This window comes from Fusarium coffeatum, assembly GCF_003316985.1.
Source record: "Fusarium coffeatum strain FIESC_28 chromosome Unknown BRIP53273_contig_69, whole genome shotgun sequence".
NCBI classification, from domain to species: domain Eukaryota; kingdom Fungi; phylum Ascomycota; class Sordariomycetes; order Hypocreales; family Nectriaceae; genus Fusarium; species Fusarium coffeatum.
In genome coordinates, this window is record NW_022157865.1 from 94948 (window position 1) to 122209 (window position 27262).

At 48.1% G+C, this 27262-nt stretch overlaps 13 protein-coding genes across 13 annotated transcripts; 7 read left to right on the plus strand and 6 right to left on the minus strand.

Annotated features, from left to right (window-relative positions):
• Nucleotides 1-1098: 1098 nt before the first annotated feature.
• On the plus strand, nucleotides 1099-1994 carry FIESC28_03229 (uncharacterized protein; the record flags this gene model as incomplete). The annotated part of the gene is made up of 2 exons (XM_031157378.1): nucleotides 1099-1558; nucleotides 1615-1994. 2 exons carry the CDS (start codon nucleotides 1099-1101, stop codon nucleotides 1992-1994), a joined length of 840 nt encoding a protein of 279 aa, XP_031018510.1.
• A 432-nt stretch (nucleotides 1995-2426) lies between these two features.
• FIESC28_03230 (uncharacterized protein) lies at nucleotides 2427-4821 on the minus strand (the record flags this gene model as incomplete). Its single annotated transcript, XM_031157379.1, has 2 exons — nucleotides 2427-4115; nucleotides 4171-4821. 2 exons carry the CDS (start codon nucleotides 4819-4821, stop codon nucleotides 2427-2429), a joined length of 2340 nt encoding a protein of 779 aa, XP_031018511.1.
• Nucleotides 4822-6380: 1559 nt separating this feature from the next.
• On the plus strand, nucleotides 6381-7620 carry FIESC28_03231 (uncharacterized protein; the record flags this gene model as incomplete). The annotated part of the gene is made up of 2 exons (XM_031157380.1): nucleotides 6381-6918; nucleotides 6977-7620. 2 exons carry the CDS (start codon nucleotides 6381-6383, stop codon nucleotides 7618-7620), a joined length of 1182 nt encoding a protein of 393 aa, XP_031018512.1.
• A 739-nt stretch (nucleotides 7621-8359) lies between these two features.
• Nucleotides 8360-10119, plus strand: FIESC28_03232 (uncharacterized protein; the record flags this gene model as incomplete). Its single annotated transcript, XM_031157381.1, has 7 exons — nucleotides 8360-8398; nucleotides 8451-8754; nucleotides 8810-8936; nucleotides 8987-9032; nucleotides 9079-9377; nucleotides 9428-9852; nucleotides 9911-10119. 7 exons carry the CDS (start codon nucleotides 8360-8362, stop codon nucleotides 10117-10119), a joined length of 1449 nt encoding a protein of 482 aa, XP_031018513.1.
• A 1131-nt stretch (nucleotides 10120-11250) lies between these two features.
• FIESC28_03233 (uncharacterized protein) lies at nucleotides 11251-11674 on the plus strand (the record flags this gene model as incomplete). Its single annotated transcript, XM_031157382.1, has 3 exons — nucleotides 11251-11315; nucleotides 11366-11508; nucleotides 11565-11674. 3 exons carry the CDS (start codon nucleotides 11251-11253, stop codon nucleotides 11672-11674), a joined length of 318 nt encoding a protein of 105 aa, XP_031018514.1.
• Nucleotides 11675-13576: 1902 nt separating this feature from the next.
• On the minus strand, nucleotides 13577-14875 carry FIESC28_03234 (uncharacterized protein; the record flags this gene model as incomplete). Its single annotated transcript, XM_031157383.1, has 1 exon — nucleotides 13577-14875. One exon carries the CDS (start codon nucleotides 14873-14875, stop codon nucleotides 13577-13579), a length of 1299 nt encoding a protein of 432 aa, XP_031018515.1.
• A 1351-nt stretch (nucleotides 14876-16226) lies between these two features.
• Nucleotides 16227-16867, plus strand: FIESC28_03235 (uncharacterized protein; the record flags this gene model as incomplete). Its single annotated transcript, XM_031157384.1, has 3 exons — nucleotides 16227-16405; nucleotides 16455-16537; nucleotides 16590-16867. 3 exons carry the CDS (start codon nucleotides 16227-16229, stop codon nucleotides 16865-16867), a joined length of 540 nt encoding a protein of 179 aa, XP_031018516.1.
• A 198-nt stretch (nucleotides 16868-17065) lies between these two features.
• On the minus strand, nucleotides 17066-17761 carry FIESC28_03236 (uncharacterized protein; the record flags this gene model as incomplete). The annotated part of the gene is made up of 1 exon (XM_031157385.1): nucleotides 17066-17761. The coding sequence occupies one exon, from the start codon at nucleotides 17759-17761 to the stop codon at nucleotides 17066-17068; it is 696 nt and encodes a 231-aa protein (XP_031018517.1).
• Nucleotides 17762-18634: 873 nt separating this feature from the next.
• FIESC28_03237 (uncharacterized protein) lies at nucleotides 18635-19114 on the plus strand (the record flags this gene model as incomplete). Its single annotated transcript, XM_031157386.1, has 4 exons — nucleotides 18635-18678; nucleotides 18732-18834; nucleotides 18886-18921; nucleotides 18971-19114. 4 exons carry the CDS (start codon nucleotides 18635-18637, stop codon nucleotides 19112-19114), a joined length of 327 nt encoding a protein of 108 aa, XP_031018518.1.
• A 272-nt stretch (nucleotides 19115-19386) lies between these two features.
• Nucleotides 19387-20442, minus strand: FIESC28_03238 (uncharacterized protein; the record flags this gene model as incomplete). Its single annotated transcript, XM_031157387.1, has 1 exon — nucleotides 19387-20442. The coding sequence occupies one exon, from the start codon at nucleotides 20440-20442 to the stop codon at nucleotides 19387-19389; it is 1056 nt and encodes a 351-aa protein (XP_031018519.1).
• A 430-nt stretch (nucleotides 20443-20872) lies between these two features.
• On the minus strand, nucleotides 20873-21673 carry FIESC28_03239 (uncharacterized protein; the record flags this gene model as incomplete). The annotated part of the gene is made up of 1 exon (XM_031157388.1): nucleotides 20873-21673. One exon carries the CDS (start codon nucleotides 21671-21673, stop codon nucleotides 20873-20875), a length of 801 nt encoding a protein of 266 aa, XP_031018520.1.
• Nucleotides 21674-23537: 1864 nt separating this feature from the next.
• Nucleotides 23538-25897, plus strand: FIESC28_03240 (uncharacterized protein; the record flags this gene model as incomplete). The annotated part of the gene is made up of 6 exons (XM_031157389.1): nucleotides 23538-23990; nucleotides 24041-24412; nucleotides 24461-24535; nucleotides 24584-24587; nucleotides 25056-25507; nucleotides 25556-25897. The coding sequence occupies 6 exons, from the start codon at nucleotides 23538-23540 to the stop codon at nucleotides 25895-25897; spliced, it is 1698 nt and encodes a 565-aa protein (XP_031018521.1).
• A 228-nt stretch (nucleotides 25898-26125) lies between these two features.
• On the minus strand, nucleotides 26126-27181 carry FIESC28_03241 (uncharacterized protein; the record flags this gene model as incomplete). Its single annotated transcript, XM_031157390.1, has 2 exons — nucleotides 26126-26237; nucleotides 26295-27181. 2 exons carry the CDS (start codon nucleotides 27179-27181, stop codon nucleotides 26126-26128), a joined length of 999 nt encoding a protein of 332 aa, XP_031018522.1.
• Nucleotides 27182-27262: the final 81 nt, after the last annotated feature.

A 27262-nucleotide genomic window follows, 5' to 3' on the forward strand; every position in this document is an offset into this window, starting at 1 on the left:
GTCAAGTCGCATCCCCGGTCCCATATATCACATGTATTAATTGCACTCTGCAGTCTGCCCCGGACTCCAACTCATCAACGAGGAGAGAATATTACAGGCGCGCATCACGCTCTTAAATGCGTGATCTGCTGGTGCAGCCGGTTAATCTCTTGGATGTTTCTACTGCTACGTTGTTGTCGTCCTGCTCACGTAAAAGTACAACGCTACTCCTCACTTGGTCGGGCCTCGGTTGATTGACGTAACATCGTTCTGACGGCTAAAAACTACGCTGCGACCAGCCAACTCAGCTTGGCTTTCTGCCGTGTTTTAAATCACCAACTTTCACGTCATTTTGCTTGTTTCCCCGGATCGACAGTCTCTTTTCAGAAACTTCGGATGAATGAGTATCGCATCTTGAAAATGTTCTCGTATGGACTAGTTAAGTTACATGCGTATTCACTTAGGGAAGTCCTCGGTCGAGACTTGGTGGTTAAATGAGCAAGTTATATCGACTGTTTAAGCTAACAATTAGCGTTATTATGACGTCTCATTCATTTACTCTGTCTATGCAGTGCAATAACCTTAATCTTGGAATAATTCTTGTTCAAACTTGTTTCGTATTGCGGCCGAATAGCATTATACCAGTAACACAGGCGAAATTACAGGGCCACTAATCTTGGCCCCAACGCCCCATCAAAGGGGAAAGTGATCAGCTAAAGGCGCTGTATGAAACTTTTAGCGTTTTGAAACACCCCAGTTTACCAGCCGTTATACAGGGTTCCTATACGGACCCACAACCTCCGCTCTCCCCTATTCGACTCTGTCTAGGCTGTTTAACCGTCGATTGACAGCCGCTTTGACTGTCTGAGCTCAATAACAACCTGAATATCGATGCATTTAGCATGATCAGTTACAAGGAAGTCCTGGATATGCCGTGGTCATCACCCGGCACCCGAGACCGGCAAGGATAACCAAGGACTCATATATAAACATCTTGAATCTTCCGGTGAAACTCTTTTTCTGGAGTCTTTCTTCTTCAACAGGGACTGCCAGACAGAACCTATTCGCTTCGTTTACATTCTTACCTCACAAACGACTACCAGGTCCAGCTTCTTCATCATGCGTTCCCCCATCGCTTTCTGTCTCGCCCTTCTGGGTGCTGCTCAGCTTGGAGACGCTGCCTCAGCTGGCTGCGGCAAGCAGTCTCCCGGCAGTGGCCGCAAGAACATGCAGGTCAACGGTAAGAACCGAGAGTACATCCTCCAGGTTCCCAACAACTACAACGCAAACAAGCCTCACCGTCTTGTCTTTGGTTACCACTGGCGTGATGGTAACATGAACAACGTCGCCCAGGGTGGCTTCTACGGTCTTCAGGGCCTTGCTGGTGACTCCACCATCTTCATTGCCCCCAACGGTCTTAACGCCGGTTGGGCCAACCAGGGCGGTGAGGATATCACTTTCACCGACCAGATGCTCGACTTTGCCAAGAAGAACCTTTGCATTGATGAGAAGCAAGTCTTTGCTACTGGCTGGTCCTACGGAGGATCCATGTCCCACAGCGTCGCCTGCTCCCGACCCAGTATGTCTAGCAACCCTTGACAAACAGATGAACATATGCTAACGTAACCATTACAGACGACTTCGCTGCTGTCGCCGTCATCTCCGGTGCTCAGCTCTCTGGCTGCAACGGTGGTAACACCCCTGTTGCCTACCTCGGAATCCACGGTGCCTCTGACAACGTTCTCGGAATCAACCTCGGCCGCCAGCTCCGCGACAAGTGGATTGGCACCAACGGCTGCCAGCAGAAGAACGTCAACGATCCTGGCCCAGGTGCTCGGAACCACGTCAAGACTACCTACCAGTGCAGCCGCAAGCCCGTTACCTGGATCGCCCACGGTGGTGGCCACGTTCCCGACCCTACCGGTACCAACGGCGCCAAGTTCGCTCCTGGTGAGACCTGGTCATTCTTCAACGCTGCTGTTGGCGGTGGTCGCAGCACTGGTCGACGCTGCTAAATGTGTCATGGCATCGGCTTCTTTTAAGAAGCTATGCTACGGGGAGGTGTGGAAGTACTTTATTCTCTGTACATATGGGCCCAGTGTACCTCGGGTCATTCATATACAACCAGGCACAAATCTTGTCTTACAAGCATGTGTCCAGCAATCCAAGCAATTTGCCTATTCAATTTGTGTCATCAGATTTGATATCAATACGTCACAGTACATATTCATATAAATGATTCGACAAAGTGAATATTTGTAGCTAGTAGTGTCCGTGTACCATGCAGGTGGGTAACAGAAGAATTGTCCTCTAAGGCTTAGGTTACCAAAATAAAGTAGCCTAACTGCTAGTCTAAGCTAGCATAATGCGACCAAATTATTTCGTCTTTTATGCCTCTTGGGGCCAATTCTCCTGATACCCTGAGGCATGTCCCAAACCACGTGCCGCTATTTGGGACATTTACTGTACATGTAGCAGTTCCTATCGTAGAACGACGACGTAGCGTCTCCCTTCCCAGATATAACCCTAAGATCCTTGAAGTTCTTGCCATATAGCTGACACAACTTGCTCTTGTTGTAACCAAAGCTCATGCATTGCTTGTTCTTCAAACAGGCTTGAGCACATGCACTTACACTCTTCAACGAGGCCGTTGTTCCGATGACTGACTTTGACGGAGTTCTCGCCTTAGTCACCACCTTGTTGCAGATCGTGCGTGACGGCAACTTGGTGTTGGCGATTGCTGAGGGTGTGCATGCAGCTGAACCCTTCTTCGCAGTCGTGGTAGCTTTCTTACTGGTTGTAGCCTTTGACGGCTGTGGCTTCTTGGATGCTGTAGTCGACTTGGTCTTGGTTGTCGTTGTTTTCTTCGCGTCAAGCTTTGAGCTGCCGGCCTTCTTACCACTGTCATTGGAGCTCTTTCTCTGAGCCGTCGCCTTCTGCTTAGCGGACTTGGACTGGCTCTTCGCCTCGGCTTTGGCGGCCTTCGGGTCAAAGATTGGCACTGGCTTCGACCCAGGACGTGTTCCAAACATTCCGTTTCCACCTGCCAGACCGTTGCCAGACATACCAACTTCATTGCCAGTGGAGGCTCCTGAGCCTGTCCCATCATTGACATATCCAATGCAGCCTTCAGCAATAGGATTAGACTTCAGCGGTTCTATCAGAGGATATTTGTTCAGTGACTCATCAGACCATTGATAGAATGCATCGAGGGCATTTTCAAAGTGAATGTTCCAAGAGATACCATAACAGTCACCCACAACATTTGTGTTGATATTGCCATCGTTATCAAGTGCTGCGTTGGCCTCGAAGTTACCTTCCAGGACGACCGAAGGTGTATCTCTTATCCCTCCCTTCACGTCATCAAACAAGACATTGAGTTTGACTCCAACACTGACCGGTAGTCCCAAACTGGCCCTCAGCTTCAATTCACCTGTAGCTTCGGACCTGGGCTTAAAAACTGGTGTGAGTCCGTTTGAGTGGCTATTGTCATCATGGAGCAAGTCTACCAAGATATCGATATCTTCCCACTCAACTGAAGCCCCGATAAGCAATGTGCCAGTGGCTTCGATTTCGAGACCAGCCTCGATGCCGACCCCGACATAGGGTACAATCTCGAAAAGGGTGGGAATGCCGAATGACGTAAGGGGAATTTCGAAAAAGTCGTTGTTCCATTCCTTCTCATACTTGACGAAGGCCTTCAGGCCTAGGTGTAGCCCGGCTTTGAAGTTGGCCTTGAAGGCCACCTGCGCGACCTCAACCTTACCCCAGTTCGATGTGACGGTACCGCTAAGCTCGGCCTCGCCTTTAAAGCCGCATTCAACACAATAAAGGATCAGGCCATAAGAAAGATCGCGTTCTCCAAGAGTGTAATTGTCACCACGTTTGTGATGGCCATTGGGATCGGCGATTTCGCCTTTCGCGTATGAGTCGTCTGGTTCACCGCCTTCGCTTCCCCATTCGACGAGTTTTGCAGCATTGGGCCAAGGCGCATCGTCATCGACGCCAGGGAAGCCGTCCCCCCCAGAGTCATCATCTTCAGGTCTTGGCTCTGTGACATGGAGCCATCGTTCCCAACTGACCTTAAATGACTTGGTACCCGTGAGCCTCTTGTCAAGTATGTGAGGTTCGAACATCTGTTGAAGGAGAAGTCAGCAAACGCAAAGAGCTTGTATGATAGGACAGACTAACAGCTCTCTTATCAAGGGCCCGCCTGACGTTCAAGGTTCCGAGTGAGCCCCACTGAAGAGTGAATTGCTCATAAACGTCGACGTATTCAGTTGAAGACCCTTGGACGGTAAATGTCTTGGTATCATCGGCGAAGGTGATAGACTTCGAAAGAAACAGATCGTTGGTATGGTCTTCACCACAACCATCAGTAGATGTAATGAAGACAATTTTCTTGTTGCCCTTCCACTGGCTCTTGGCATAGTTGTAAGCAGCAGTGTTAGATATGACACCACTCAGTACACCTTTAGTACAGGTGACAGTTGACACAAAGGTAGAATGATCAAGAGGAATGACAGGGTATTGGAAGGTAAAGTTAGCTTGAGAGAAGATGGCCTCGTCGCGCTTCCGCATGCGCTTGGTACCCGGCTCAGAACCGGGCGAGCCAGCCCACGCCAGCATGACATGGGTATCGAGCTCGAAGATGGAAAAGTCTTTGGGATCAACCTCGGGTGGGACCACAGGCTCAAGGGCGGTAGAGTTGTCGTAGGATAATGTGGTATCAGCATCATCACGACGGTCAAGGCGGGGTATGTTCACGCCTGGTGCAGCTAATGCATGGAAGGTGAATAGAAAAAGGAAGAGAAAAGATTGGAGACTCTGAGGTAGAGCCATAGTGGGTAGAGAGGTTCAGTGAGTGAAGCAGAAGTTGAGTAAGACAAAAGATGAAGAAAAGATGGGAATGATTGTATTAGTGGAGTTTCGTTTTGAGGGAATGTGCATGAAGCTCATATCATGGGGGGCAGTGTTCAATTGTATTATTTTACATTGCTTTCGTAGATCAAATAGAGATGGCAATGGTGGTAGCGATGGAGCCTTTTCCAGAACGCCGCATTTCTGGAAAGAAGCTCAACTGGGAGACTATGCCCGAAGCCCTCATGTTCGTCTGAGATGGACGATGCATCAAGAACCATCTTACGATCTGTCATAGACGGATTAAACCAGAACTGGCTGTGGTATCCGAAAACAAGGTATCGAGCAGATAGAATGAGAACTATCAGTATGATTGTGTCTGGAGAAATTGCTCCGATGTACAGTTCCGTACATCGTCGATAGTGGCTTATATGGATGCGGGATTATATCTCTTACCTTGCGCCATTTTATCCTTTTAAGCTTAACACGGCTCGGATTAATCCCCCATCGTACCAATATACCTTTTCAGAATTCCATATCCTTCTCCTATATGCATCAGAATCGTAATTCGGTTAACGGTTCGCTGGTATGTTCGGCCGACGCTACTAACAGCCACGCGCGGGCCGAGGCCAGATCGAATGACCTGACCCAGGCCGCTGGTAGTAAGACATAGCATTCCCCTTGAATAGAGTCAATTGAGATCCGGACTACAGGAAGCTTCTTCGGGAACTAAGAATGCATTCAGCGAGGCGATTCCCTATCTTGGGAAAAGCGTCGCATGGGCAGGAGAAGCTTCTCCGCCACGTTCGGGAGAGAAGCTAATTTCTTATGCTCGGATATCTGCCATCTTATAAATGTACCTTGCTGCGGATAAGCCTCTTTCTCGTGAAGGAGACCTTTTTTTAATTTTTTTTTTTGAGGAAGTTAGTACACAATTGAATACACAGCGCAGCCAACATATATCGACACGCCACGAGGAATTTAGATTAAACCTAGATGATGAATAAGAAGTTAGTGCTTGCTCAGGAGTCGAGTATTACAGGGTAACGAGAACGGGCTTATTGTGTGTATTGATGCAGAGTCCGGATCTAGCCATCTCGCCTATTGGCCGAAAAGTTGACCGAGACGCGGTGACTCGAAAATGAATTGTGGCTGGCTGCACTACGGGGAATGCGACTTGCCATTCCTGGACAACGAGTCTAAATCGTATCATTTCGGAGAAAATACTCATTGATTGACTTTAATGTACTCTAGCTAGAAGCAGAGCAACTGCATATCGATGGATTGGACCCGAGATTTCGAGGTATGGATGTTTGCAATAATGCTTCGCTTCAACGTCCGCTTCAACATCATGTCGAGCTATCTATGTGGCGATATCCGGATACGGATTTGACGGAACGAAGATGGTCAACATCTTGACGAGGGACTAAGGCATGGACCTGTATAAAGGTCTCTCTGTTGAACCGTAGATGTTGAGTTGATTAGCCAGCATTTTCAACAACAGCTTCCTTTTCACACCATCACACGTTTCTTCTTCCATCATGAAGACTATTCTCTTCTCCACTGCCCTTCTCCCATTCCTGGTCGCCTCTGGCCTTGCAGCGGATGGCGATGACTTGACCTGTCGTACTGAACTTGGTAAAACATCGGTGGCCAAACTCAAGACCGACACGGTCACCAAGACCAACGCCATCAAGCCAACAACCACAATTACAGTCGTCCCAACTGAGACTAAGCAAGTTGGTCGCTGGTCTACCATCACCGTGTTCTCTACAAAGACATTTACCGTTACTGGCAAGGGTGGCACGGATACCTTTCGCACGACAAGCACCTCTTTCAAGATTGCCACGGTCAAGGTCACTGCGACTGCCACCACCACTACGACAAAAACTGGCACTGTCAAGTCAACTTCGACGACCCAGGTCCCTACAAGTGCTGGATTCAAGTTCATATCCGACACTGTCAACTCTGATGCTTTCGGCGTGGCACTCTCGCCTCGCAAGGTCGCTAAGAACCCTCATGCCCCTCCGCTGATCAAGCCCGGTGTCAAGGCCTTTGAATTCCCTGCCAAGGTTCATTGTAAGTTCTTCTACCCCAGTGTACCGACCATGATATTGATGACTAACTTCAATGCTAGGTACTAAACTCCTTCCCAATCCCGATACGAAGACCGTCATGAAGACAGCAAAAGCAACCACCACCACATCTTCTACTCTCCAAAAGACCACAATAACTGAAACAATTTCGACAACCACCACTATTATCCCAGACGACGCCTCAGTTACCAAGACCTTCACCGCCACAATGAGCGTGACAACCTACTCAACCATTTGGACAACCACCACCAGATCTGCCACCGCGACCAAGACAAAGGTCATCTCCGGCCCGACAGAATACGCCGCCTGCTCCGAAGGAAACATGTTCGGTCCCGACTTCAACAGTGGAGGCACAGGATACTTTGTCACCAACGTGCTCAACAACGGTCCTGGTATCCCATCAGACTTCCAGATCGTGGCGAACGGTGCTGGATCCCCAGACGAGTGCTGCAGTTCTTGTATGCAGTTTGCAAGCTGTGAGACATGGATTTATCGCGCCAAGAACCGTAACTGCTTTTTACTTTACCATGCGGGGTCGACTTGCAAGACACAAGGAAACCATCCTAACTTTTTTATGTCCAAGAAGGGTGCGGATAGTGGAGCTGGATTTGTTGTTGGCAATGGTAAGTGTGGGTTTACCTACAGCGGTAACAGCGACGGCTCCTTGTTCAGCGTGGACGCTTGAATGATCTCCTATTCAATGCTCCCCTTTAAATAACTATGCATAGAAATTGAAATTCTCCTTTGTAACAAGAATTATCCCAAGTGCTCGTCGGAACCATGATAGGATTTTTCCAGTTTCTTCCAGTGGTCTCATGTGTAAGTGCTGACATGGAAAGATGCTATGATAATTGCGTTGCATTAATCAAGGCAGTCGCGATATGATTGCCAAAAAGAAAACTCATTGCATTTACGCTTATTTCATGACGATTGGGCTTGCGGAGTTTATGTCGAGTCGGGGTGGCAAACAAGATTCCCATCTGGAACAATTAATGTGATTGGAGTAACAGCGAGCCGTATGTTGCGGAGACCAATCACAAGTCCGCGTCACAAATGGCAGTAAGATCTTGCGGAAGTGGGTGAGATTCCTCCTGGAGGCGAAAAGTCCTGCGGAGTGGCTTGTAAAAGTATTCGCCGATCAACTACCCTCCTTTAGAGTTTTATTCCCATTATTGGATTCCGACGTGCCTGGTACGATATGGAACGGAGATAATGGGCGAATCGCCGGTAAGGCTTAAATCCGGTGATGGAGTCTGATGGTAAGACGAATCATCCCAAGGTACGATTGGTCTCTCTCGTCGTATTTACGAATATTAATCAGGATTATAGGTCTATAAAAGATATGGAAGCCCACTGCAGTCTTACTATACGAAAATCATCAAGATATATCACACTATCACTGATTACCCAATCAATCCTTCACAATGACCAACTTCGAGACCAAACTCTTCATCAACAACGAGGTACGCCAATTCACTTGAAGTGCTGTTTTAGAAAGCTAAATCCATTGAAAAGTATGTCGACGCCAAGTCTGACAAGAAACTCAGCGTCCACAACCCCATCGATGGCTCGCTCGTTACCAGCGACGTTCATGTCGCTGGCCCACAGGATGTCGACAACGCTGTAGATGCGGCTCAGGCAGCATACAAAGGTTCATGGGGAAAATATACCGCAGCTCAACGAACCGAATGCTTGTCGAAGCTGGTCGATCTCATGGAAGCCAAGGTAAAGGATCTGGCTGAGCTTGAGACGATTGCTATGGGTCAGCCTATCAGCATTGCGATAAACATCACCAAGATGATGATTGACTTGTTCCGCTGTAAGTCCTAGTAATAATAACCTCTACATGGCCATGAAGTTAACTGAACGTTCAGACTATGCTGGGTGGACTGATAAGATTCGTGGTGAGCAATTGGCTCCTGAGAATGGCGTCTACAAAATCATCAGCCATCATCCGTTTGGCGTTGTCGCTGGTATCAGTGCCTGGAACGGCTCGGCCATGTGAGTCCCCTACACTCTACGTCAGACCTACGTGGTTCTAACCGATACAGTCAACTGGGTTTGAAGATCGCTCCAGCAGTCGCCGCCGGCAACACGGTATGAAGCCTCCAATGCTCACAAATCATCTTCTAATCGGGTATAGATTGTCTACAAAATGTCCGAAAAGTCGCCTTTGGGCATGCTGCAACTCGGACATCTCATCAAGGAAGCCGGATTCCCACCAGGCGTTATCAACATCCTGAATGGTGCAGCGGAGACCGGTTCTCTGCTTGCTTCTCACATGAAGATTCGTATGATTTCGTTCACTGGCTCAGCTTTCACGGGTAGAAAGATCCAAGAGATGGCTGCCAAGTCGAACCTCAAGAGAGTCGCTCTTGAGTTGGGTGGAAAGTCGCCCGTTGTTGTCTTCAATGACGCAAATACTGATAAAGCAATCGACTTGTGAGTATGATCCCTCTATTTAGGCTCGAATGCAGCTAACTCTTGCGAAGCTGCACCAACATGTTCCTCTTCAACTCGGGGCAGGTCTGCGCGGCTCCAAGCCGAGTATACATTCAGCGCGACAGCGCGGAGTCATTCATCGAGAACCTAAAGACACGATACTCTCAGGCCACTTCCACACTAGGGGCCAGTCCTAATGATGCCACGACTTTCATGGGCCCACTTGCAGATGGAGCTCAGTATGATCGTGTGATGAGCTACATCGAGTCTGGCAAGAAAGAAGCCGAGCTTGCAGTTGGTGGACATCGTGTTGGAGACGTAGGTTACTTCGTTGCACCGACGATCTTCATCAACCCCAAGTCGGATGCCAAGGTCCTGCGAGAGGAAATCTTTGGACCAGTTTTGACTGTGGTCACTTTTGATACCGAGGAAGAAGCTATTGAGTTGGCTAATGACACAGAGTATGGTCTTGCAGGTAAGCATCAACCGAAAGTAAAGCGTATCGGTACGAGTGCTAATTACATCCTGAATAGCATATGTCTGGACCGAGTCCCTGGCCCGAGGTCTGAGACTCTCGGATCAGCTCGAAGCAGGTGTTGTCGGTATTAACGGTGGTTCATTGGGCGCCGTTCCAATGATGTCAGTGGGTGGATTCAAGCAGAGTGGCACAGGATCAGAGTCTGGACTGGAGGGTATCATGGAGTATCTGCAGACCAAAGCCACCCTGATCGCCATGCAGTAGGGCATTGAATTGTGTCGGTGACGATAGTTTACGTAGCGTCACATCCTCATTAGTGTTTGTCAGTAGCACAAACATACAAATTGGAAACCGAAAGGACTTTCATTTATCCCAAAATGTCCATCGCTTATGCAAACTGATTATGTAGCTATCCTCTGTGCTTATACTTGCTTACGTGAAGACCACACAAGCTTTTGTCCGCTCATTAATATTCAGTACCAGCCAATCACAGACACTTTCAGCTGCAAGAATATGCATATGAACTGGACGATATTCGTATTCATGTCAATACGACAGGGGATGGGCGGCCGAAGCCGACTTCCCGCCCGCCCGTCTGCCCGCCCCTCCAATTGATGGACCAATAAGGAACATTTACTTGCAACCTATCCACTCGTGGCAAACGTGTCGCTTCTAGACCATTGGGATAATGTAGTAGTATAGTAGGTAGTGCCTCATCCATCTCTAATGATTGGGTACAGGCTAATCGTGCCTATGTTCATCGAATTCGGCTCGCCCCTGGCTAGGCTTGAGGTACACAACACTAAACAAATTAGTTGACCAATGCGAAGTATTAGTTCGGCATTGGTTCCTTTGAACAATTGCTCTAAATCATCTCCAGCTGTAGCATCATGATGCGATCATGCTTCAGCCCCGAAGTGGTGTTTCCTCGCTCTCGCCCCAACCAAGTATACCATCTATCGCTTGAAATAATGCACGTAGGATTTTCATTTCAATGAGTTGTAACAAAAGATCTTCGTAGCCGGTTATGCGGCACAGAATGCGTCGTGGGTCCGTACGGAAAGCTTCCTCCGAACAGTCGGCCGCTCCTATCAACCAGGGTTCAATGTCGGGCTGGACCATGATCTGTCCCTCGATTCAACAATTAATCCTAACATCTACAGCTTATGAAGGTATCCCATTTGCTTTGTAAGAACTTCAACAGGGAACATAGACCGTATCTATCATGTCAGACTAGTGAAGTTAGGGAAGGAGGTCAACAAACGCTGAAGCAACAAGGCAAGATGGCAAGTATAAAGAGGTACGACTCTTCCATCTTTTCTCCCAGCAAACAGCCTTCACATCTTCACTCAGATAACCAAACAATCAGCTACTTCCACCAAGTCAACTTTCACGATGCACTTCGCCAGCCTCCTCTCCATCGCCACTCTGGCCTCGGCCGCTTCTATCAAGGTCAACTTGTTCGTCACACTCTTCACAAATCCATATTAAAAAACTAATAAGAATATAGCTACTCTGATACCGGCTGCCGTAACTTCATCGGCTCCCGATTCATCGACTACAACCCCAACCAGGGCGGTACCTACCACTCTGGTGGTCCCGCCGGCTCTCGTGGTGGTCTTTATGTTGACTCCAACGGATCTGGTCTCTCTTGTACGTCCTACAGCCACGAACGAAGTGTACAAAGATATACTAACGTTTCCACTTAGACCGCGGCTTCAGCAACCGTGCTGATGGTAGCCAGCCCTTCACTGGTAACTTGCGCGACGGACAGTGCATCGGCACAACCGCTGGTCTCTACGCTGTTTTCACTGTTTAAGAGCATTCTTGCCAGAGTATCGGGGCATATTCACCCTCTTTAAGGTCAATCTATATGAGATTTCAACGCCAAACATAGGTCTCGTGGAAAGCCTTGGGTATAGGCCATGTTCTAGCATAAGCATTTGCCAGTCATTACCGTCAAGAGAGCTTAACAGACTACAAATACAATATGTCATTATCTTAATGCGCTCATGCTGGCTCGGTGTCCATAGACGATTTAAACAGTTTGCTCCAGATGACACGTTGTGATTGACCATGTGATGACCTCCTGGGCAGTAAGCATTCGGCACACAAAGACGTTTATCACAAAACGTAATTTTCAGAAGACGATAACAGTAATCATACCACCTAATACCAAAAGCATATCAGTGCGTTGGCCACTGAAGTGTTGCCATACAACTGCCTTCGTATCATGCTGATTTTCATGCTTCTCAAGAGCCAGTAGGAGCAAGACACATGCTAACTCTGTCATTAAGCACAAAGCTTATCAAATGGGTCGCCCACAGAATTTTTCTTTATTAGAGGAGGTTTTGGTCATAAAACCATCATCGGAAGCATACTCTCGGGACCAAACTCGACCACACCGCCAAAGCTTAGGAAGCTAATACGAGCAATGGTCTTTGTGCGATCTGTACAACTTCCTTTCGTCGATTTAGAGGAATTCCAGTTCTTTATGCACAGTTTTCTTCCTGCAGATTACCTTCCCATTCGCCTGTTGAATTCAAGGACTGGGTACTCTATATCTCATCGTACTGGGTTCGACGGGACCAAGCAAAACCTTGGCCCGGGATCGCTTCCCGAGACCACAGCGCATACTGCAAGATCAGTCGCCGCAACAGCTTATCATATCTCAGCTCTGTCACAGTCTTTCCTCGCTGATTGCCTAGCACGTCTACGAGATCCAAGCTTCACGCCTTTACATCCTCCTCATTTTGAGGACATAGCCCTGGCACTTTACCATGAGCTTGGGAGTCCTGATGACGGCGGTACGCCTGTCCCGTTGGTCGACATGGGATAACCCACTTGGCCCGAAGAAATTCGAGTCGTTCGGGCCATGTGGATCATACAAATGGTGGGCGAGTTAAAACTTTTCGTCGCAAAGAGGTCCGAGACGAATTGTTGGTCCGATCATGAAATATCTAAGCTGATCAAGAAGCATTTGTTGCGTTTGGTATGCTCCTGCTTCGAGCCCTTGAATGAACCAGACTTCGATACTGCACAAGAGGTCAAGGCGGCGATGGAGTATCTGGAAATTGGCGGAGAATACGAGACGGATATTTATTTTCGACTGCCTCGAGCACCCAAACCATCGGCAGATAACCGATGGGTAACCGGGACCCCAAGGCCCACGGTGAGCAAACCCTTAGACAGGTCATCAAACGAAAAGTTGCTGCTTTCGGTCCCAGATGTAGTCTGGCAATGGGACCTGATCGAGCTCACACTTACTGAGCTACCTTATGGCTTTCGGTTTTATTGGCCTGAAAGGTTCTTCGCACCACGTCTTCGCCGCGTTCCATTCGAGACATTTCATCCGTTGGGCTTCGCGTTCTGGGAAAGACGCAGACTTAACCTTTTAGGCTTTGTGCCTGATGTTACTACACTCGATCCTCCCGATGCCGTCTGTCTCTTCACCTGGGAAAGTATCTTGTAGCCGTGTGGGCTTACGGGAGTAGAAGGAGCTGGCTGGAAAAGATATGACCAACACATTGAGGTGCTATAGTAGTGGTCACTGCATGTTTGTAGGCTAAACAAACGACAGATTAAGACCATCACATCAGTCTTATGATCCAGGGAGTACCCCTAGCCCTCAATGAGGAGACTAGAAAGCCATTTGCTTCTTAAATGACTCTATATTTATGGTATTTCATATTCTTACGTCGCTAACAAAAAAGGTTGATTATCACGGTAATGTCTCCGTGTTCAAGTTTCCCATCAACTCCTCAGCTTCATCCTGTCCGATAAATGCCCAAGATCCATTTGTCTTGGTAAAGTCTATACCATCAAGCCTTTCCGGAACCATAGCTAGCAGATCTTCTGCCACTGCGTCCCCTTTCGTGGGCTTTGCAAAGAACAGCCTGTTCCACTCAGCACCCTTCTTCTCCTCTTCCATCCGTCTTCTTCTTTGAGAGTCTTCGATGGCACTCTTGTGGGCGTACACCTTTTCTATGTTGTGCTCTTTAATGGCTTGGGTAACCTTGGACCAGGCTCGCCGTGATTCCCATGGTGTCTGCTTATCTATGGGTGCGATGCTGAGTGGTGATATTGGTATTCTGTCGACGTGGAATTCTTCGAGGGTGGTTTTGGATGAGTCCTGGATGACGAGTTCGCCAGTCCATTGGCCGGTGATACGATATAGCGGTTCCTTCTTGTTGTCTGGTGCGAAGACTTCAGCAACAACTTGGTTCTTCTCCCCAAACCCGAAAGCTCGTTTTCCATGGAATTCGATTTTGGTCATAAATCCGCTCGAGCTAGTGATGTAACTTGGGCCCTCTAGTTCCGGGTATGGATTCCCTGTGGCAACTCCCTTGACGAGGATAGTCGGCATAGTCATGAGGTGCTTCTCATCGTGCTTATCGTCCTTGATGATGGCATAACCTGTCTGTCGTACTGCGACTCCGCTAACTAGACTGAACGACGTCTCCTGACCGACGAACCCTCTTGACGATATCCCACGCTCTTTGTTATATATCGAGCATGCTGTGACTGGTGGATGATGCGATACTTGCTCGACAATTAATTGTGATTGTGAGCCAGCCTTGTCGGAAAACGATCCAAGGAATAATTCGCCGAGGAATGGGTTCAATGGCTTCTTGCCCGCATCTTCTGTATCTGCACCAACAAGCTGTTTCAAACTGCACACATAGTTCTTGGCTAACAGAAGTGCTCTGACTCCGGGATCGGGTTCTTCGGAAGGTTGGAGGAAGAGATCATGATGACATGCCCAGGCAGCTGGGATCTCGATAGCCGATCTCGGGGCGAGGATAAAAGGCGGGGCTGTGACGTTGGAGAGATCGCCCTTGACAGCAGCGAAATATGAGAGGATGTCCTTTAGGCGGAAGAGGTTCCCAGATTCAGTTCCAATATCAGCCATTTGTGTTGATGAGAAAGGTGGTGGTGAAGAAGATGGTGATTGTTGTTGAGATGCTGATCTTGATGCCAAGGAATCAGATTGTTGGTCTGATTGATTTGATTGATTCATTGCGGGGGAATTGATGGCTGATACAGTTGTTTTAACAAAGATTGAAATCGATTTGGGAGTTATAAAAGGGAATAACAACGATCAAGAAATGGGTATAAGATCCATGAAACCAAGAAGATTTGACGTCATTGACATTGGCACACGTATCGACCGCTTATAACGGCACAGCCAGGTTGTCGCACTCGGCTAGTGACATCCCATTGACCAATCGGATACTCTGTTTCTCTTTCGGATCCGCTGAACCCTGACGAGCACGCATCATTTTCTGTTCCTGGGCATCATGTCAGGGTCTCAGAGACATCACTCAGCCTCATTCTAACCATGTTTGCACCATGATTATCTCTCGCACTCGTTGGAGAGTCACTGTCTACGTAGCCCCTCGGCCGAGAGTCCGCAGGACAACCGTCACCGTTTTATGTTTTGACGTAGCCAAGGCGTCGCGAACAATTGACTTTTCGTTGACGAGGTATCTCGTGGTTATATACCTAGTAGCTATGTCATACTGAGGAGTGCTCGGATACTCGGTAGAAAGTTGCAAGAAAAGGGTTAGTTAGTTTCTAGGCGCAGGAGTTAGCCGATTCTTCCAATGGTAAAAGGAAGCTTCCGACGAATATGACATATCGCAGGGTCCGGCCAAAATTGCCCGAGGCCCACCCAACAAACGTTTAAGCTTGTGATAAGCAACTGGGTTGACATCAAGGAAGCTGACGATAATTACAGGGGTACACGTCTCAGCCACATGCAAAGACGGACTTGCATGGCTTGGGTAAGACGGACGTTGGATCTGACTTTAGCTTCAATCAAGGCAGTTAATCCTGCTTAGAGTGTCATGCGAGCAGTCAAAAGCTCACATAGCCACAACGGATTACGAAGCTTTCTAAACAATGATGAATCTCATTCATTGCAAGTCCACCTTGGGAAACGAGATATGATGTTGGCTAAATTCGGGATGCTGTACAAGGTAAAATCAAGAGAAGGAGATGCAGCCCAGAATAACTCCTGAGCAAATCTGCAATCGTATGAACAGCTTTCACCCTCTAAAGTAGACAACAATTACATAGGATAATGTCAATCGAAAAAATGAGTAATAAAAACAGGTTCCTGTATGAATCCATCAACTTTTTGATGAGTCTTGCAGAATTCTGAGCTACAGGGTAATTGTCTACGCTTTGACCCTCTCACCAAGCTGACTAACTCTGGCTTATTAATTCAACATGGTGGGATGAGGCATCACGCAACTACCGGGGTGTCACACCCCCCGCACTGAAAGACAAAGAACAGGTTCACTACCTTGAGAGCTTTCGAATATTTGCAACTTTTATTCAACCATATCTACACATTAACTGCCAACATGGGCGACGCTTCAGTTTTCAAATACCCTTCCCCTCTGACTGGGTACGAAGATGCTCCACCAATGCCAAGCGAGATGGCGGCGGATGGGAAGAGCTATGTCAACCCACCTTCGGAAAAGCGCAGCGACGCGTATGATCAGTTTATAGAACCGCTGGATCGAAGTGAGCGTGGTGGTTTGTGAGTAAATCATGAACCGAATGGTCCGAATAGCCATTGACAAGTATAGTGATGTTCACATCTACTATCTTCAATCAAACGAAGAACAGACAAAATATGCCAAAGAGCTCTGGGAACGTATTAGGCGAGAATGTAAGCGACATTATCAGCAATTCTACCTAACCCATTATTCTGACACACATAGTCCCTGAGCTACGAGTCTACAAAGTCTGGGATAAACCCATTGGACCCCATCCCATCGCCATGTTCGAGGTGAATCTGTTTACACCAGCGCAATTCGGGGCATTTATACCATGGTTGAATGTCTGGAGAGGTCCCCTCTCTGCCCTTGTCCATCCCAATACTATCCCTGAAGAAGGCGTCAACAAGTGGGCTTCGATGAAGAGGGACCATCTGGAGAGAGCTATCTGGATGGGTGAGAGAATTCCTCTGGATCTGAGTCTTTTCAACCGAACCTCGTGATTACAGCATTATCAAGCCTTGAGTTAGTAGAGGTAATTGAATAAACAAGAATTCTTTCATTGCGCCAAAACTTGATACGTGATGCAGGCTGACATTAACAGTAGATACATTATGGAATCCAACACTGAAACAACTGTTCATCTGTAGTTGACATGAGTTGAAGCTATCTACCAGATTTCCCGAAATACCCTATCGCATTTACTTGTGCTCGCCCTCGCCGTTGCAGAAAGGAATGGGGTAAGTCTCACTGCTGCAGAGGCGAATAATTCCCTTGACCCACTCCATATCGCCATAAGATTGGCTCTCATAAGAATCCGACATGAACTCATCCTTAGCCTCGCCGGTGCAACCATCGATGACGTTGCCCTGGACACGGCGCACATAAGGCTGACTGACGATAATACCGTGCTGGTTCTCGGGAACAGTGAAGCTGAGCGATTGGGTCTGGCTAGAAGACCAGGTCTTGGAGTAGTCGATCTTGAGCGAAACATTGAGGAGGGACTTGAGGAGAGGAATGCTAACGCCTGCGCCGCCGCTGACAGAGTTACCGATGGTCTTGCCGTTGGAGACACTGACGGTGGCCTTGGAGCCTCCAAGGCTGCTGATGACGGGGGACATGGGGACGTCCCAGTTGACGAACTCCTTGTCGGAGAGGACCTGGACCTCGGTGCTGTCCTTGCAGTCGCGGCGCTGGATAGACTTGCTGGAAGGGGCTGTGAAGTTCTTGGCGGCGGGGGCGGTCTCGAGAGCCTCCAGGTCGGTAGCCTTCATGATTTGGGTGGTACCATCAGTCTTGAGAACGATGATGTCGTCTGAGGCGAGGATCTTGGGAGTGGCGGCTGCCTGAGAAACAGCAGCAAGGCTGAGAAGGGCGAGAAGAGTAGAAGGAATCATGCTGACGGATGCGAATGATAATAATTAAAGCAGGATAGTAGTTTGTTGAGTCAGATAAAGAGTGACTATGGTAAAGACCGTGGGACTCAAAAGAGTGAATGAATGTATACAAGCAGTGTTGTTGACTCGAGTAGACTATCCATTGCAGGCGGGCCCTCTTTATCTTTTCAACATCTACGGTCCACGTCCCGATCAATGCAGTTAATCGTCTGCCGAAGCCCCATCCCTGTAAAGACCCTCTGACTCCCAAACGGGCAATGCGTATAACCTTCATCGCCCCGACATCTTTTCATCCTTGATATAGCATTGACCCATCATCAGCAAATGAAAGTCGTCTATGCTCTCCCTTCTCCACACGGGGAAATCTATTCCGTGTTTCACGTATTCCCGCCATCATGCATTTCAAAATAGAGTTTTTCGCTTGGTCTCATCCCGTTGAAGATTTCCCCATAATTCGGATTTGCCGTGTCTTGACATTTCCATCTTAAGAAGCTAATACGATTTTGACAAGGCGGATAAGGCTAAGGTTGGGATGACAGCTGCGCTGATCACTTGGAATGAGTAAGTTGTTGTGTTTCAGGTCGCGTTGCCAAGGACATGGATACCTATATGCCGTCCTGAGATAATTAATAGTTGAACTGCATTGACGGTGAAAGCTCGGATGATGCCGTTCGGCAATTACGTATCCCTTAATTTGTGGTTATATGATATGGGCTGCTTCTCTTAATAACTGTCTTTGATCTCTATCACCGCCACCACATCCAACATTTGTTGACTTACACTCTTTCAATTGCAATTGCACCGTCATTCTTTAATTGTTTGTAACTGTCTTTACTGTTCAATCGCTTCAAGTTTCCGTCTTAGCCATTCACCATGTTCGCCAAAGCTCTCACTGTCTTTGTTCTCCTCACCGCTGTGTAAGGACCACCTCATCCTACTTCCTACGATACTTTACCTAATAACAATGTAGCACGGCAAAGCTTCACGACAACTGTGCCTGCCACAATGGTGATGCCTACAACTTCCGTATGACCATTGATGCATGCAAGGTGTACAATGACGCAGGCTACAAGGTATGGATCCCATACTCTAATGATAGCTTCGAGCTGAACTGACCGATCTAGTGGGGTGGTGCCGCCTATGATACCCCATCCGGCCGAGTAAGTGACACTTCCATCTAAGTTACGACATATTGCTGACGTTAAATAGTGCGTTCAAGCAGATGCTGAGGCTAAGCTCGCTGGTGACCAGTGGGAGGATGCGTGCAAAGAAATCGCTTCCAAGGGCTTCCCCTGCGCTGATGGAAAGGGAACTTGCTATGCCGACCCCAAGGATGTCCGTGGCCGTTGTTAAACAGCTGAAAGGTTCTCAGTGATGAAACAAGGGAAGAGATATTTGTGGAAATATGAGACTTTAATACAAAAAGACATGATACAACCAATGCATCAGCCTCATACTCTAGTTTAATTTCGCATGGAAAAAATTCTCAAGATAAGCCCGACTCATTGACTTCACTGCGGAGTTAAACATTAGACACTGAGATTGGTTCAATTTGGCATGCTATATGTCCGTTGATAACTATGTACTTGAAGCTCGTTGTGTGATCACGCTAGATAAACACAAGCTTAGATGCTCTTGAAAACAGAAAGACTGGAGAGAGCCTTTCCGGGCCATGAGAACAGAGTGTTCGAAGGGCAAGACGATCCAAGAGCCTGGTTGTTCATCCAAGCAGGCTCCCAGTAAAACAGTCCAGCTCCACCACGGACCTTGCTGACGATGCTAGCAACCTTCTTGATAAATTGGGCCTGGCCATCGGCTGAGAAAGGAATGTTTCTCATATCACTGGGGAAAGGCTGTGCAGGAGAAGGGCACGAAGTCGGCCAGTCAAGCTCGCTGACGAAGATCTGCTTGCCCCATCGGTTGGCCATGTTGGTGAGGGAAGTCTCGAGAGCAGAGAAAGTGGCACCTGATCCGTAGAAAGGATAGAAGGAAACTCCCATAGCGTCAAAGGCATCGAGGGTGAGGCCCTTTTGGTTCAGGACTTGGGTGTAAAAGTACTCTTGGGTACCCCAGTCCCATCCCTTGTCAAGATGGATCATGATCTTGGGTTTGGGGCTCAGACGAGAATCCTTGATACCGTAGGAAGCAGAGTTGAGAAGACGGCCGATGTTGTAGTAAGACTTGGTAGATCCGGTAGGGAAGAGGAGACCGGCGGTGATTTCGTTGCCAATGGAGATAAGTGCGGGTGGCACACCAGCAGCCTGGAAAGCGTTCGATACTTCTTGGGTATAGTTGTAAAGTCTCCAAGCCAGGTCGTCGATACCAGTGGGCCATCCTCTTGGGATGGCTTGGTGGCCAGGGTCAGCCCAGGTGTCGCTGAAGTGCAGCGTCAAGTAGACGCTCATGCCCGCAGCCTTCGCACGCTTAGCAAGCTTGATGTTGTAGTCGAGGTTGTATTCGCCATTTGAAGGGTTCACCCAGACGCGCTGACGGACAGAGTTGACGCCATTCGCAGCGAGGATCTGCTCCAGAGGCTGAGCTGCGCCAGCGCCATTGGTATACTTGATACCCTTCTGCTCCTCAACGGCCGCAGAAGACCAGTCGACACCGCGGTATTGCAGGGCAAAAGCGGCCGAAAAGAAATAAGTCAGAAAGACCAAGAATCGTGTGAGGGTCGCCATCTTGAGACGTTTCGCGATGAGCAACTAGACTGCCCATTTTCGAGTAAGTGGGATTGACTGGCTTAAGTAGCACTGCTACCCTTACCGGGTTGAACGCTGTTAATTCGCCGAGTTGTGTATGATCGTGACAGGGGATATCAATTTCCCTCCAATTGGAGCAGTGGATAAACTGGTAATACCCGCTATTCAGGAATTATCCCGACAAGGGTCTTTAGTCCTTAATCCTGAATGAAACCTGGCTTCTGGAAGGGGATGAGAAAATCGGAAGGGAACTGCCGTCGTCCGATGTGTAGAAACGGAGCATTGACTGCCGATGTCAGCTGACCAGTCTATGAGTAGGTTGGAGAACCAGTGGCGTACTGCATACTCAAGATTAGAACTCCTACATCTGGCGCCATGTGGTAGTATACCATCCACTTACGTGGACTTGTTAAACCTCCTTCCCATATAACCAGCTTGCAGGTGCAAAAGCCATAAAACGTCCAGATGTAACGTAATCGGCTCTGTGCGACATGGTTACTCTTTCCACCGAGACATCAAGGACCTTTCGTCGCCACGCCTCGCTCATCTTCTTATCATAGTGGTCGTAGAGCCTTGGAAGGACCTGGACATCGTGAACGCAGTACAACTTGAGTGAGTCAGGAAGGGGACGCTGGTTGAAGATTTCGTAAGATCCGCCTTGCTCAGGGAGGAACAGTTTGCGGCCCTTTGCTTTGACGTCCAGCATGTTTTCCCGTTCCCGCTCGGTGAGAGGTGCGTCTCTATCGATGCACTTGGCAAGGCCATTGAGAAGTCTCCTGTTATAGTTTCGCGTAGCAACCTCCATGAGCTGAAGGTCGTGGATGCCAGCGAGCTCGATGTTGTAATGCGCGTATAAGGCATCCGAATCGTTTCGAACGTCAAAGAAGACTTTGACGATGTTGTCATCCTCGAGGACATGCTTCAAGGTGCGACCGTCTTTGCCCGGAGTGGAGAAGCATTTGGCCCCAAAAGTATGGATGTCGACAAGGTATACGCACTTGTCGACCGCATCGTAGATTTGCATGATAGAAATCGTTCCATGACGGGAGAGGTTGACACCCTCGAGATCGATATATATCGAGGCTGGGCCTTTCTTGAGCCCATAGAGAGCGTCAACGAGCTTCGAAACAGTAGCTTCGTTGTCTACCCAGACGACCAAGGGGCCCAGCTTGAGACCGGTATTCTCAAGCTTCTTCGTGATAACGTCCATTGTCGATGTGTAGGGTTTCAGACGGAGTAGTTTAAAGATGAAGTCGAGTCCTTGCGATATCTTGGAAGTTGAGGGTGCCGTATCTGTTACCTCCGCGTTTGCAAATCCTTGCTGGAAGTAAGGGATTTTGCGTTGGCAGGATGAATCCGAGAAGAAAACATATCGAGTAGCTGAGGAGCGAAAAAGAGTTTTACAAAGCAGAGGAGAATAGACTCTGTAGGCAGCTGAATTTGAGCTGATTGTTTTTAAGGTTCTGTTCATTCTAGTTTTTCGTTGGAAAGCATATGCTCCCCGCGAAGTTAAAAGTGAATGATTCGTGAAAAACACTTCACAGAATGGCCTGTTCTATGATTAGAGTTAGTCCTACGCAGAAACGCGTTATATTGCAGTAATAAACTCGTTGCACAAATAAATAATGGAAAGGGATTATTTACGCGAGTTTTTCTCTGCCTGCCAAAGCGCCCCACTATGAACTGAGCCACCTCAGTGGCTGAGAATGACGGCGTGTGTAGGCGAAGTGTACTTGTGAACATCTATAATCACCAAGTGATGATACAATCAAAGCAAAGGCATGCATCCCTCCGATTTTAGATCAGGCCACATTAATCAAGTCGAAAATAGGAAGTGCCAAGTATTGTCCTTCAAATCTGTAGTCGTTTCATCGTACCTGACTGGAAAGACCAAGTGGTCGAAATTCCAAAACTAAAAAGCCGTTGGTCTGCCTCACGGATAGCATTGTGCTCAAATGTAGCTTCTTGAAGTATCTATGACCTGTACAGGAATGGCTAAGTAGATTGAAGAAACAGGTAAGGAAGAAAATGCATTTTGTGACTTGATGAAAACCTTGTACTTGGGCAGGTCGAGATAAGGTGTGGTGCAGGCATCGGGTTTATGATGCTTCAAACGCATGACGTTGTTGGAAAAAGGATGAACTGTCATTACAACCAGTGTACTGAAAAGCGCTTTAATCCAGATAGATCATGGTTGCGTTGAAAGGCAAGACGCTGTTGCTTCCCAGATTCTGCGTGGAACAATAGCCTGAGACCGCCATCTCGTCCAATTGATGCGGCTCAGAACGAATTACTTGTAGATTAAACTCGGGTACCATTCCAGTAGGCAGTGTTCAGTATCTTAGATATAGTCAAACATGAGCCAGCCTTATGGAGGGGTACAGACAGTGACTGAGAGGTTTCATCAGTCAATACGACACTTTTGCAAGATCTACAACTGATTAACCCAAGGATATGAAAAGTGCAGATATGGCTTTAACTCGGTCGTAAAAACAAGTAATCAAATCGTCGTTTTAAGGATCTTGGCATAAACATCGTTGCGATTGGTGGAATACATTTACAGCGTCAATTTAGCCGGGCCCTCTCATCTCCACACCCAAAGTGGAAAGGCTGGAGGTTTCATGACCGCTTTGATCTCCACTGAAACATCCCACGATCGTGGCTAAAGTCAGGTTTTATCCTCTGATCAAATGAGAAGATGGGGTGTTCTCCAGAAAAGCACTTTTCCTGCATGGTATTTCGCGGGGATGACCCCCAGCAAAAGTTCCAATCCGGCCGGCATATGAGCAAATAGCCTGATTCGTACCATGCTGCCGATACTACACCAAGAACATCTCATTATGTACTGTAGCTTGCGGTGTGGGGAACAGACACCAAAGATCTGTGCCCAGTTTCATGACAACACTGCCGTGGGAAACACGGCAGCGGAGGCTACAAGTCCGCTCTACTTGAAGCATGGTCTCCACCCCATACGACTAGGGATAGCATTCTAGAATAAATAAGATCATCTCCTCGCTCCCATTCCCAGAACCTTTCTTGGCACGTCATTCTTACCTTCACTCTCAGTCGTAAAAATGAAGCTATCGTCCATCATCAGCTTCTGGGTCGCGGCCCTCTTCAGCTTCGCTCTCGGAGCTGAGGTTGTCCCTCGATCAACCCTTAAGGAAGTCACCAACTTCGGCAACAACCCCACAGGAACTCGCATGTTCTTGTATGTCCCCAAGAACCTGAAGCCAAACCCTGCCGTGGTCGTCGCTCTTCACTACTGCACCGGTACTGCCCAGGGTTACATGCAGGGCGGCAAGTGGCACACCAATGCTGAGAAGTACGGATACATTGTCATCTACCCTCAGACCCCTTACACCCCTGGTAACTGCTGGGATGTCTCTTCCAAGATGACCTTGACCCATGAGGGCGGTGGCTCCAGCACTTCCATCGCCAACATGGCCAAGTTCGTTCTCAAGGAATACAACGGTGATTCCAAGAGAGTCTTTGTCACCGGTGAATCTTCAGGTGCTATGATGACCGTAGGTTCAACTGCAGCATTGACTATGACAACCTTGACTAACAATTCTAGAACGTCATGGCTGCTACTTACCCCGATCTCTTTGCTGCAGGAATCGCCTATGCCGGTGTCCCTGCTAGCTGCTTCAAGAGCCAGGCTAACCAGCCTGCTGCTTGGAACTCGGAGTGCTCCCAGGGCAAGATGATCAAGACTCAACAGCAATGGGCTCAAATCGTCAAGGACATGTACCCTGGCTACAACGGAGCCCGACCCAAGATGCAGATCTACCACGGAACCGCCGACCCTACTCTCAACGTCCAGAACTACTACGAGACTATGAAGCAGTGGTCTGGCATCTTCGGATACTCTTCTACTCCCAAGTCTACCACTCAGAACTTCCCTCGCAGCCCTTTCAAGCGTGAAATCTTTGGCGATAAGCTTCAGGTGAGTACGGCAGATTAATAGGAAAGGCTTGTGACTAACAACTTCCAGGGTTTCTTGGGTAACGGCCAGGGCCATGGTGTTGAACACTTCCCCGATGAGGACCTCAAGTGGTTTGGCCTTGCTGTAAGCCATCTTACGCCCCCAAATAATTGAATAACCACTAACTTGAAGACCAGTAAGCCGTTTGCTATGCTAAGATCCGGACCGGTTTTTCCGGAGACAAACGTTGGATTTCCCGTCCATTTTGGGATAGCACGTTTTGCCATGCTTAACTTTCTGTGAACTATATAGTTACCAAGATTCGTACATACAACAATATCAAGATTACATATTTGGGTTTTAAGACCAGCAGCAACCGATCAATGAACGGGGACATGCCTTATTGAGATGGATTTGATGGGCCATGATACGGCTACACGTTCCCCATGTGGGAAAGCCCAACCTCTTTCTGGGGGCATGTAAGCTGACACAGCAGAGGCAATATGCCACAACAGTTGGATTTTGCAGAAGCAAGTCACCAGCACGGGTTTCGGGTGCTTACAGTAAGCACAAAGGATCATCGCGTCTCATATGCTATATAAAAGGCAGCCATGTCAAGCGTTCTAACCTCCAGACCTCTTCATCTTAATCACGACCCTAACAGCTATGTCGAAGCCAACCATCTTACTCGTTCCAGGTGCTTTCCTGGGTCTCAACCCATACGCCACTGTTGCCCAGGCGCTGCGAGATCATAACTATGTCGTAGATGTAGTTGATACCCCCAGTGCAGCTGACCTTAGCACAGAATCCGTGTCGTCGTCTAAATGGAAGGATCTTGCAGCCCAGACGGTCGAGTCTGATGTGAAGGCAATCCATGACGCCTGTGAGCGCCACTTCGAACAGGGAAGCGACGTCGTGTTGATCGGACACAGCTACGGCAGTATACCAGCCATGTTGAGCATCCAGGGTCAGACTGTCAATGAACGAAAAGATCGAAATCTTGCAGGAGGTGTCGTCGGCTATTTAAATATGGCTGGATTCGCATTCGCTGTCCGCAGCAAGAATGCGATGGCTTCTGATGAAGATCCCCCCTTCATGCCTTATCATGAATTCCAAGTACGCGGCACTGACTTCTCATTAAGATAGTGAGGCTGACATCTCTAGGACGGGATTGTAACTTTACAAGAGTCCGCCAAACCTCTCTTCTTTAGCGATCTGACACCTGAGAAGCAAGATGAGATTTGGCCGACTTTCCCAAAGCAGCAAAGCTGGGCATGCTTCCTGCACAAGGCAGACTTTATTGACACGGACATTACCATTCCCAAAGCCTATCTCAGAACAGGCCTTGATCAATGCATTGCTCCTGCGTGGCAGGATGGTATTATCGCAGCTGGAGGGTACGAAACAGTACTGCATATGGAGACTGGACATTGTCCTATGGTCAGTGCTCCAGAGCAGATGGTTCGGGTTGTGGAGGAGTTTGTTAACAGCTTGAGCGACAAGTGAGAGGACCAATTGTGACATGGATTCATTGTAAGTAGTATCTTAAGGCAATTAGATCGTGAACATTCTGACAGAACTCTAATTAAAACAAGGACACAAATGATAAGTAACTCCCAACTTCCCACAAGGGATTCGGATTATCCAATGGTGACACTCCAACAAGCCTAGAAACTGACAACAAAAGAAAAAGGACAAAAACTCGTGCAAACCAGCGATAAGGCCGTTCTACTTTCAAAGGCTTCTTGTGACGCCAGGAGCGATAGCCTCTAGCTTCTCAAGCAACTCCTTGGACAAAGCACTCTGGATTCTCATGCCCATCTTGTTAGTGACATGGCAAGCCGGACTGTTTACAGTTAGTCTCCAATTTGTTTTCAATTTAATTTGAGAGAAAGTAACTTACTCGTGAATCTGGCTATTTGTCATGTACTTCCCGTTACTCTCACGGCCAGCGAGAACACCACTAACAAGCGCCCGACTTCCCATCTCTGCAGTTCGGGCCAGGAAATCAGGAGGAACTTGATCTGCCTTTTCGCGCATCAACCCGGATTTGCAGTAGCTAGGGTTGGGCGTATTGATGATCACACTGCTCTTCTCAGAAGCATCGAGTCGACTGGCGATCTCCCGTGTAAAATACAGAACAATGAGTTTGGAGAGGTAGTAACGATTCGCCATATCGGACTTGGCAGGGTCGCTGAGCCGCGAAAGGATAGGCTCGGCCTTTTCGTCTGGTATGATCTCCTTGTAGGGAGCCCAGTAGTGAGTTGCTGAATTGGGAATGACGAACTTTCCAGGGTAGTTGGACTTGCGAAGCTTGGGGAGCAGAAGGAAGAAGAGAAGGAATGTTGAGATGACGTTGACAGTGATGGTTCGTTCATTATCTTCAGCCATGGAGAATTCATCTGAAGTGGCAAGGCCAGCATTGGCAAGTACAACGTCCAGTTTTGGTATAGCGTTTGCTCTGGTAGCAAACTTCTTGACCGACTCATAATTTGCCATATCGAGGAACCAAACCTCGATAGACTCGGGCTCCCGCTTCGTCAACTTCAATAACTCGCGGCGAGCTTCTTCGCCTGCATCGAGATTGCGAACGGCCATGATGAGCTTGCCCAACCCGAGGCGAAGAAGGTGCTGACATGATTCATAGCCCAGTCCCGTATTGGATCCGGACACTATCATGACTCTGTCGGAGAGGTCTTGCTTGGTTTCGGGGTATGGAAGGGTGACGAATAGGTTGGAGTAGATGACATGGCTAATGCCATAGACAGATGAGGCGATTGACATGACCATGATTGCTTATGAGAATGGGTGTGAAGGATTGATTGTAATGAGGTATTCTGATAATGATACTAAAAACATTCTTGGCGACTT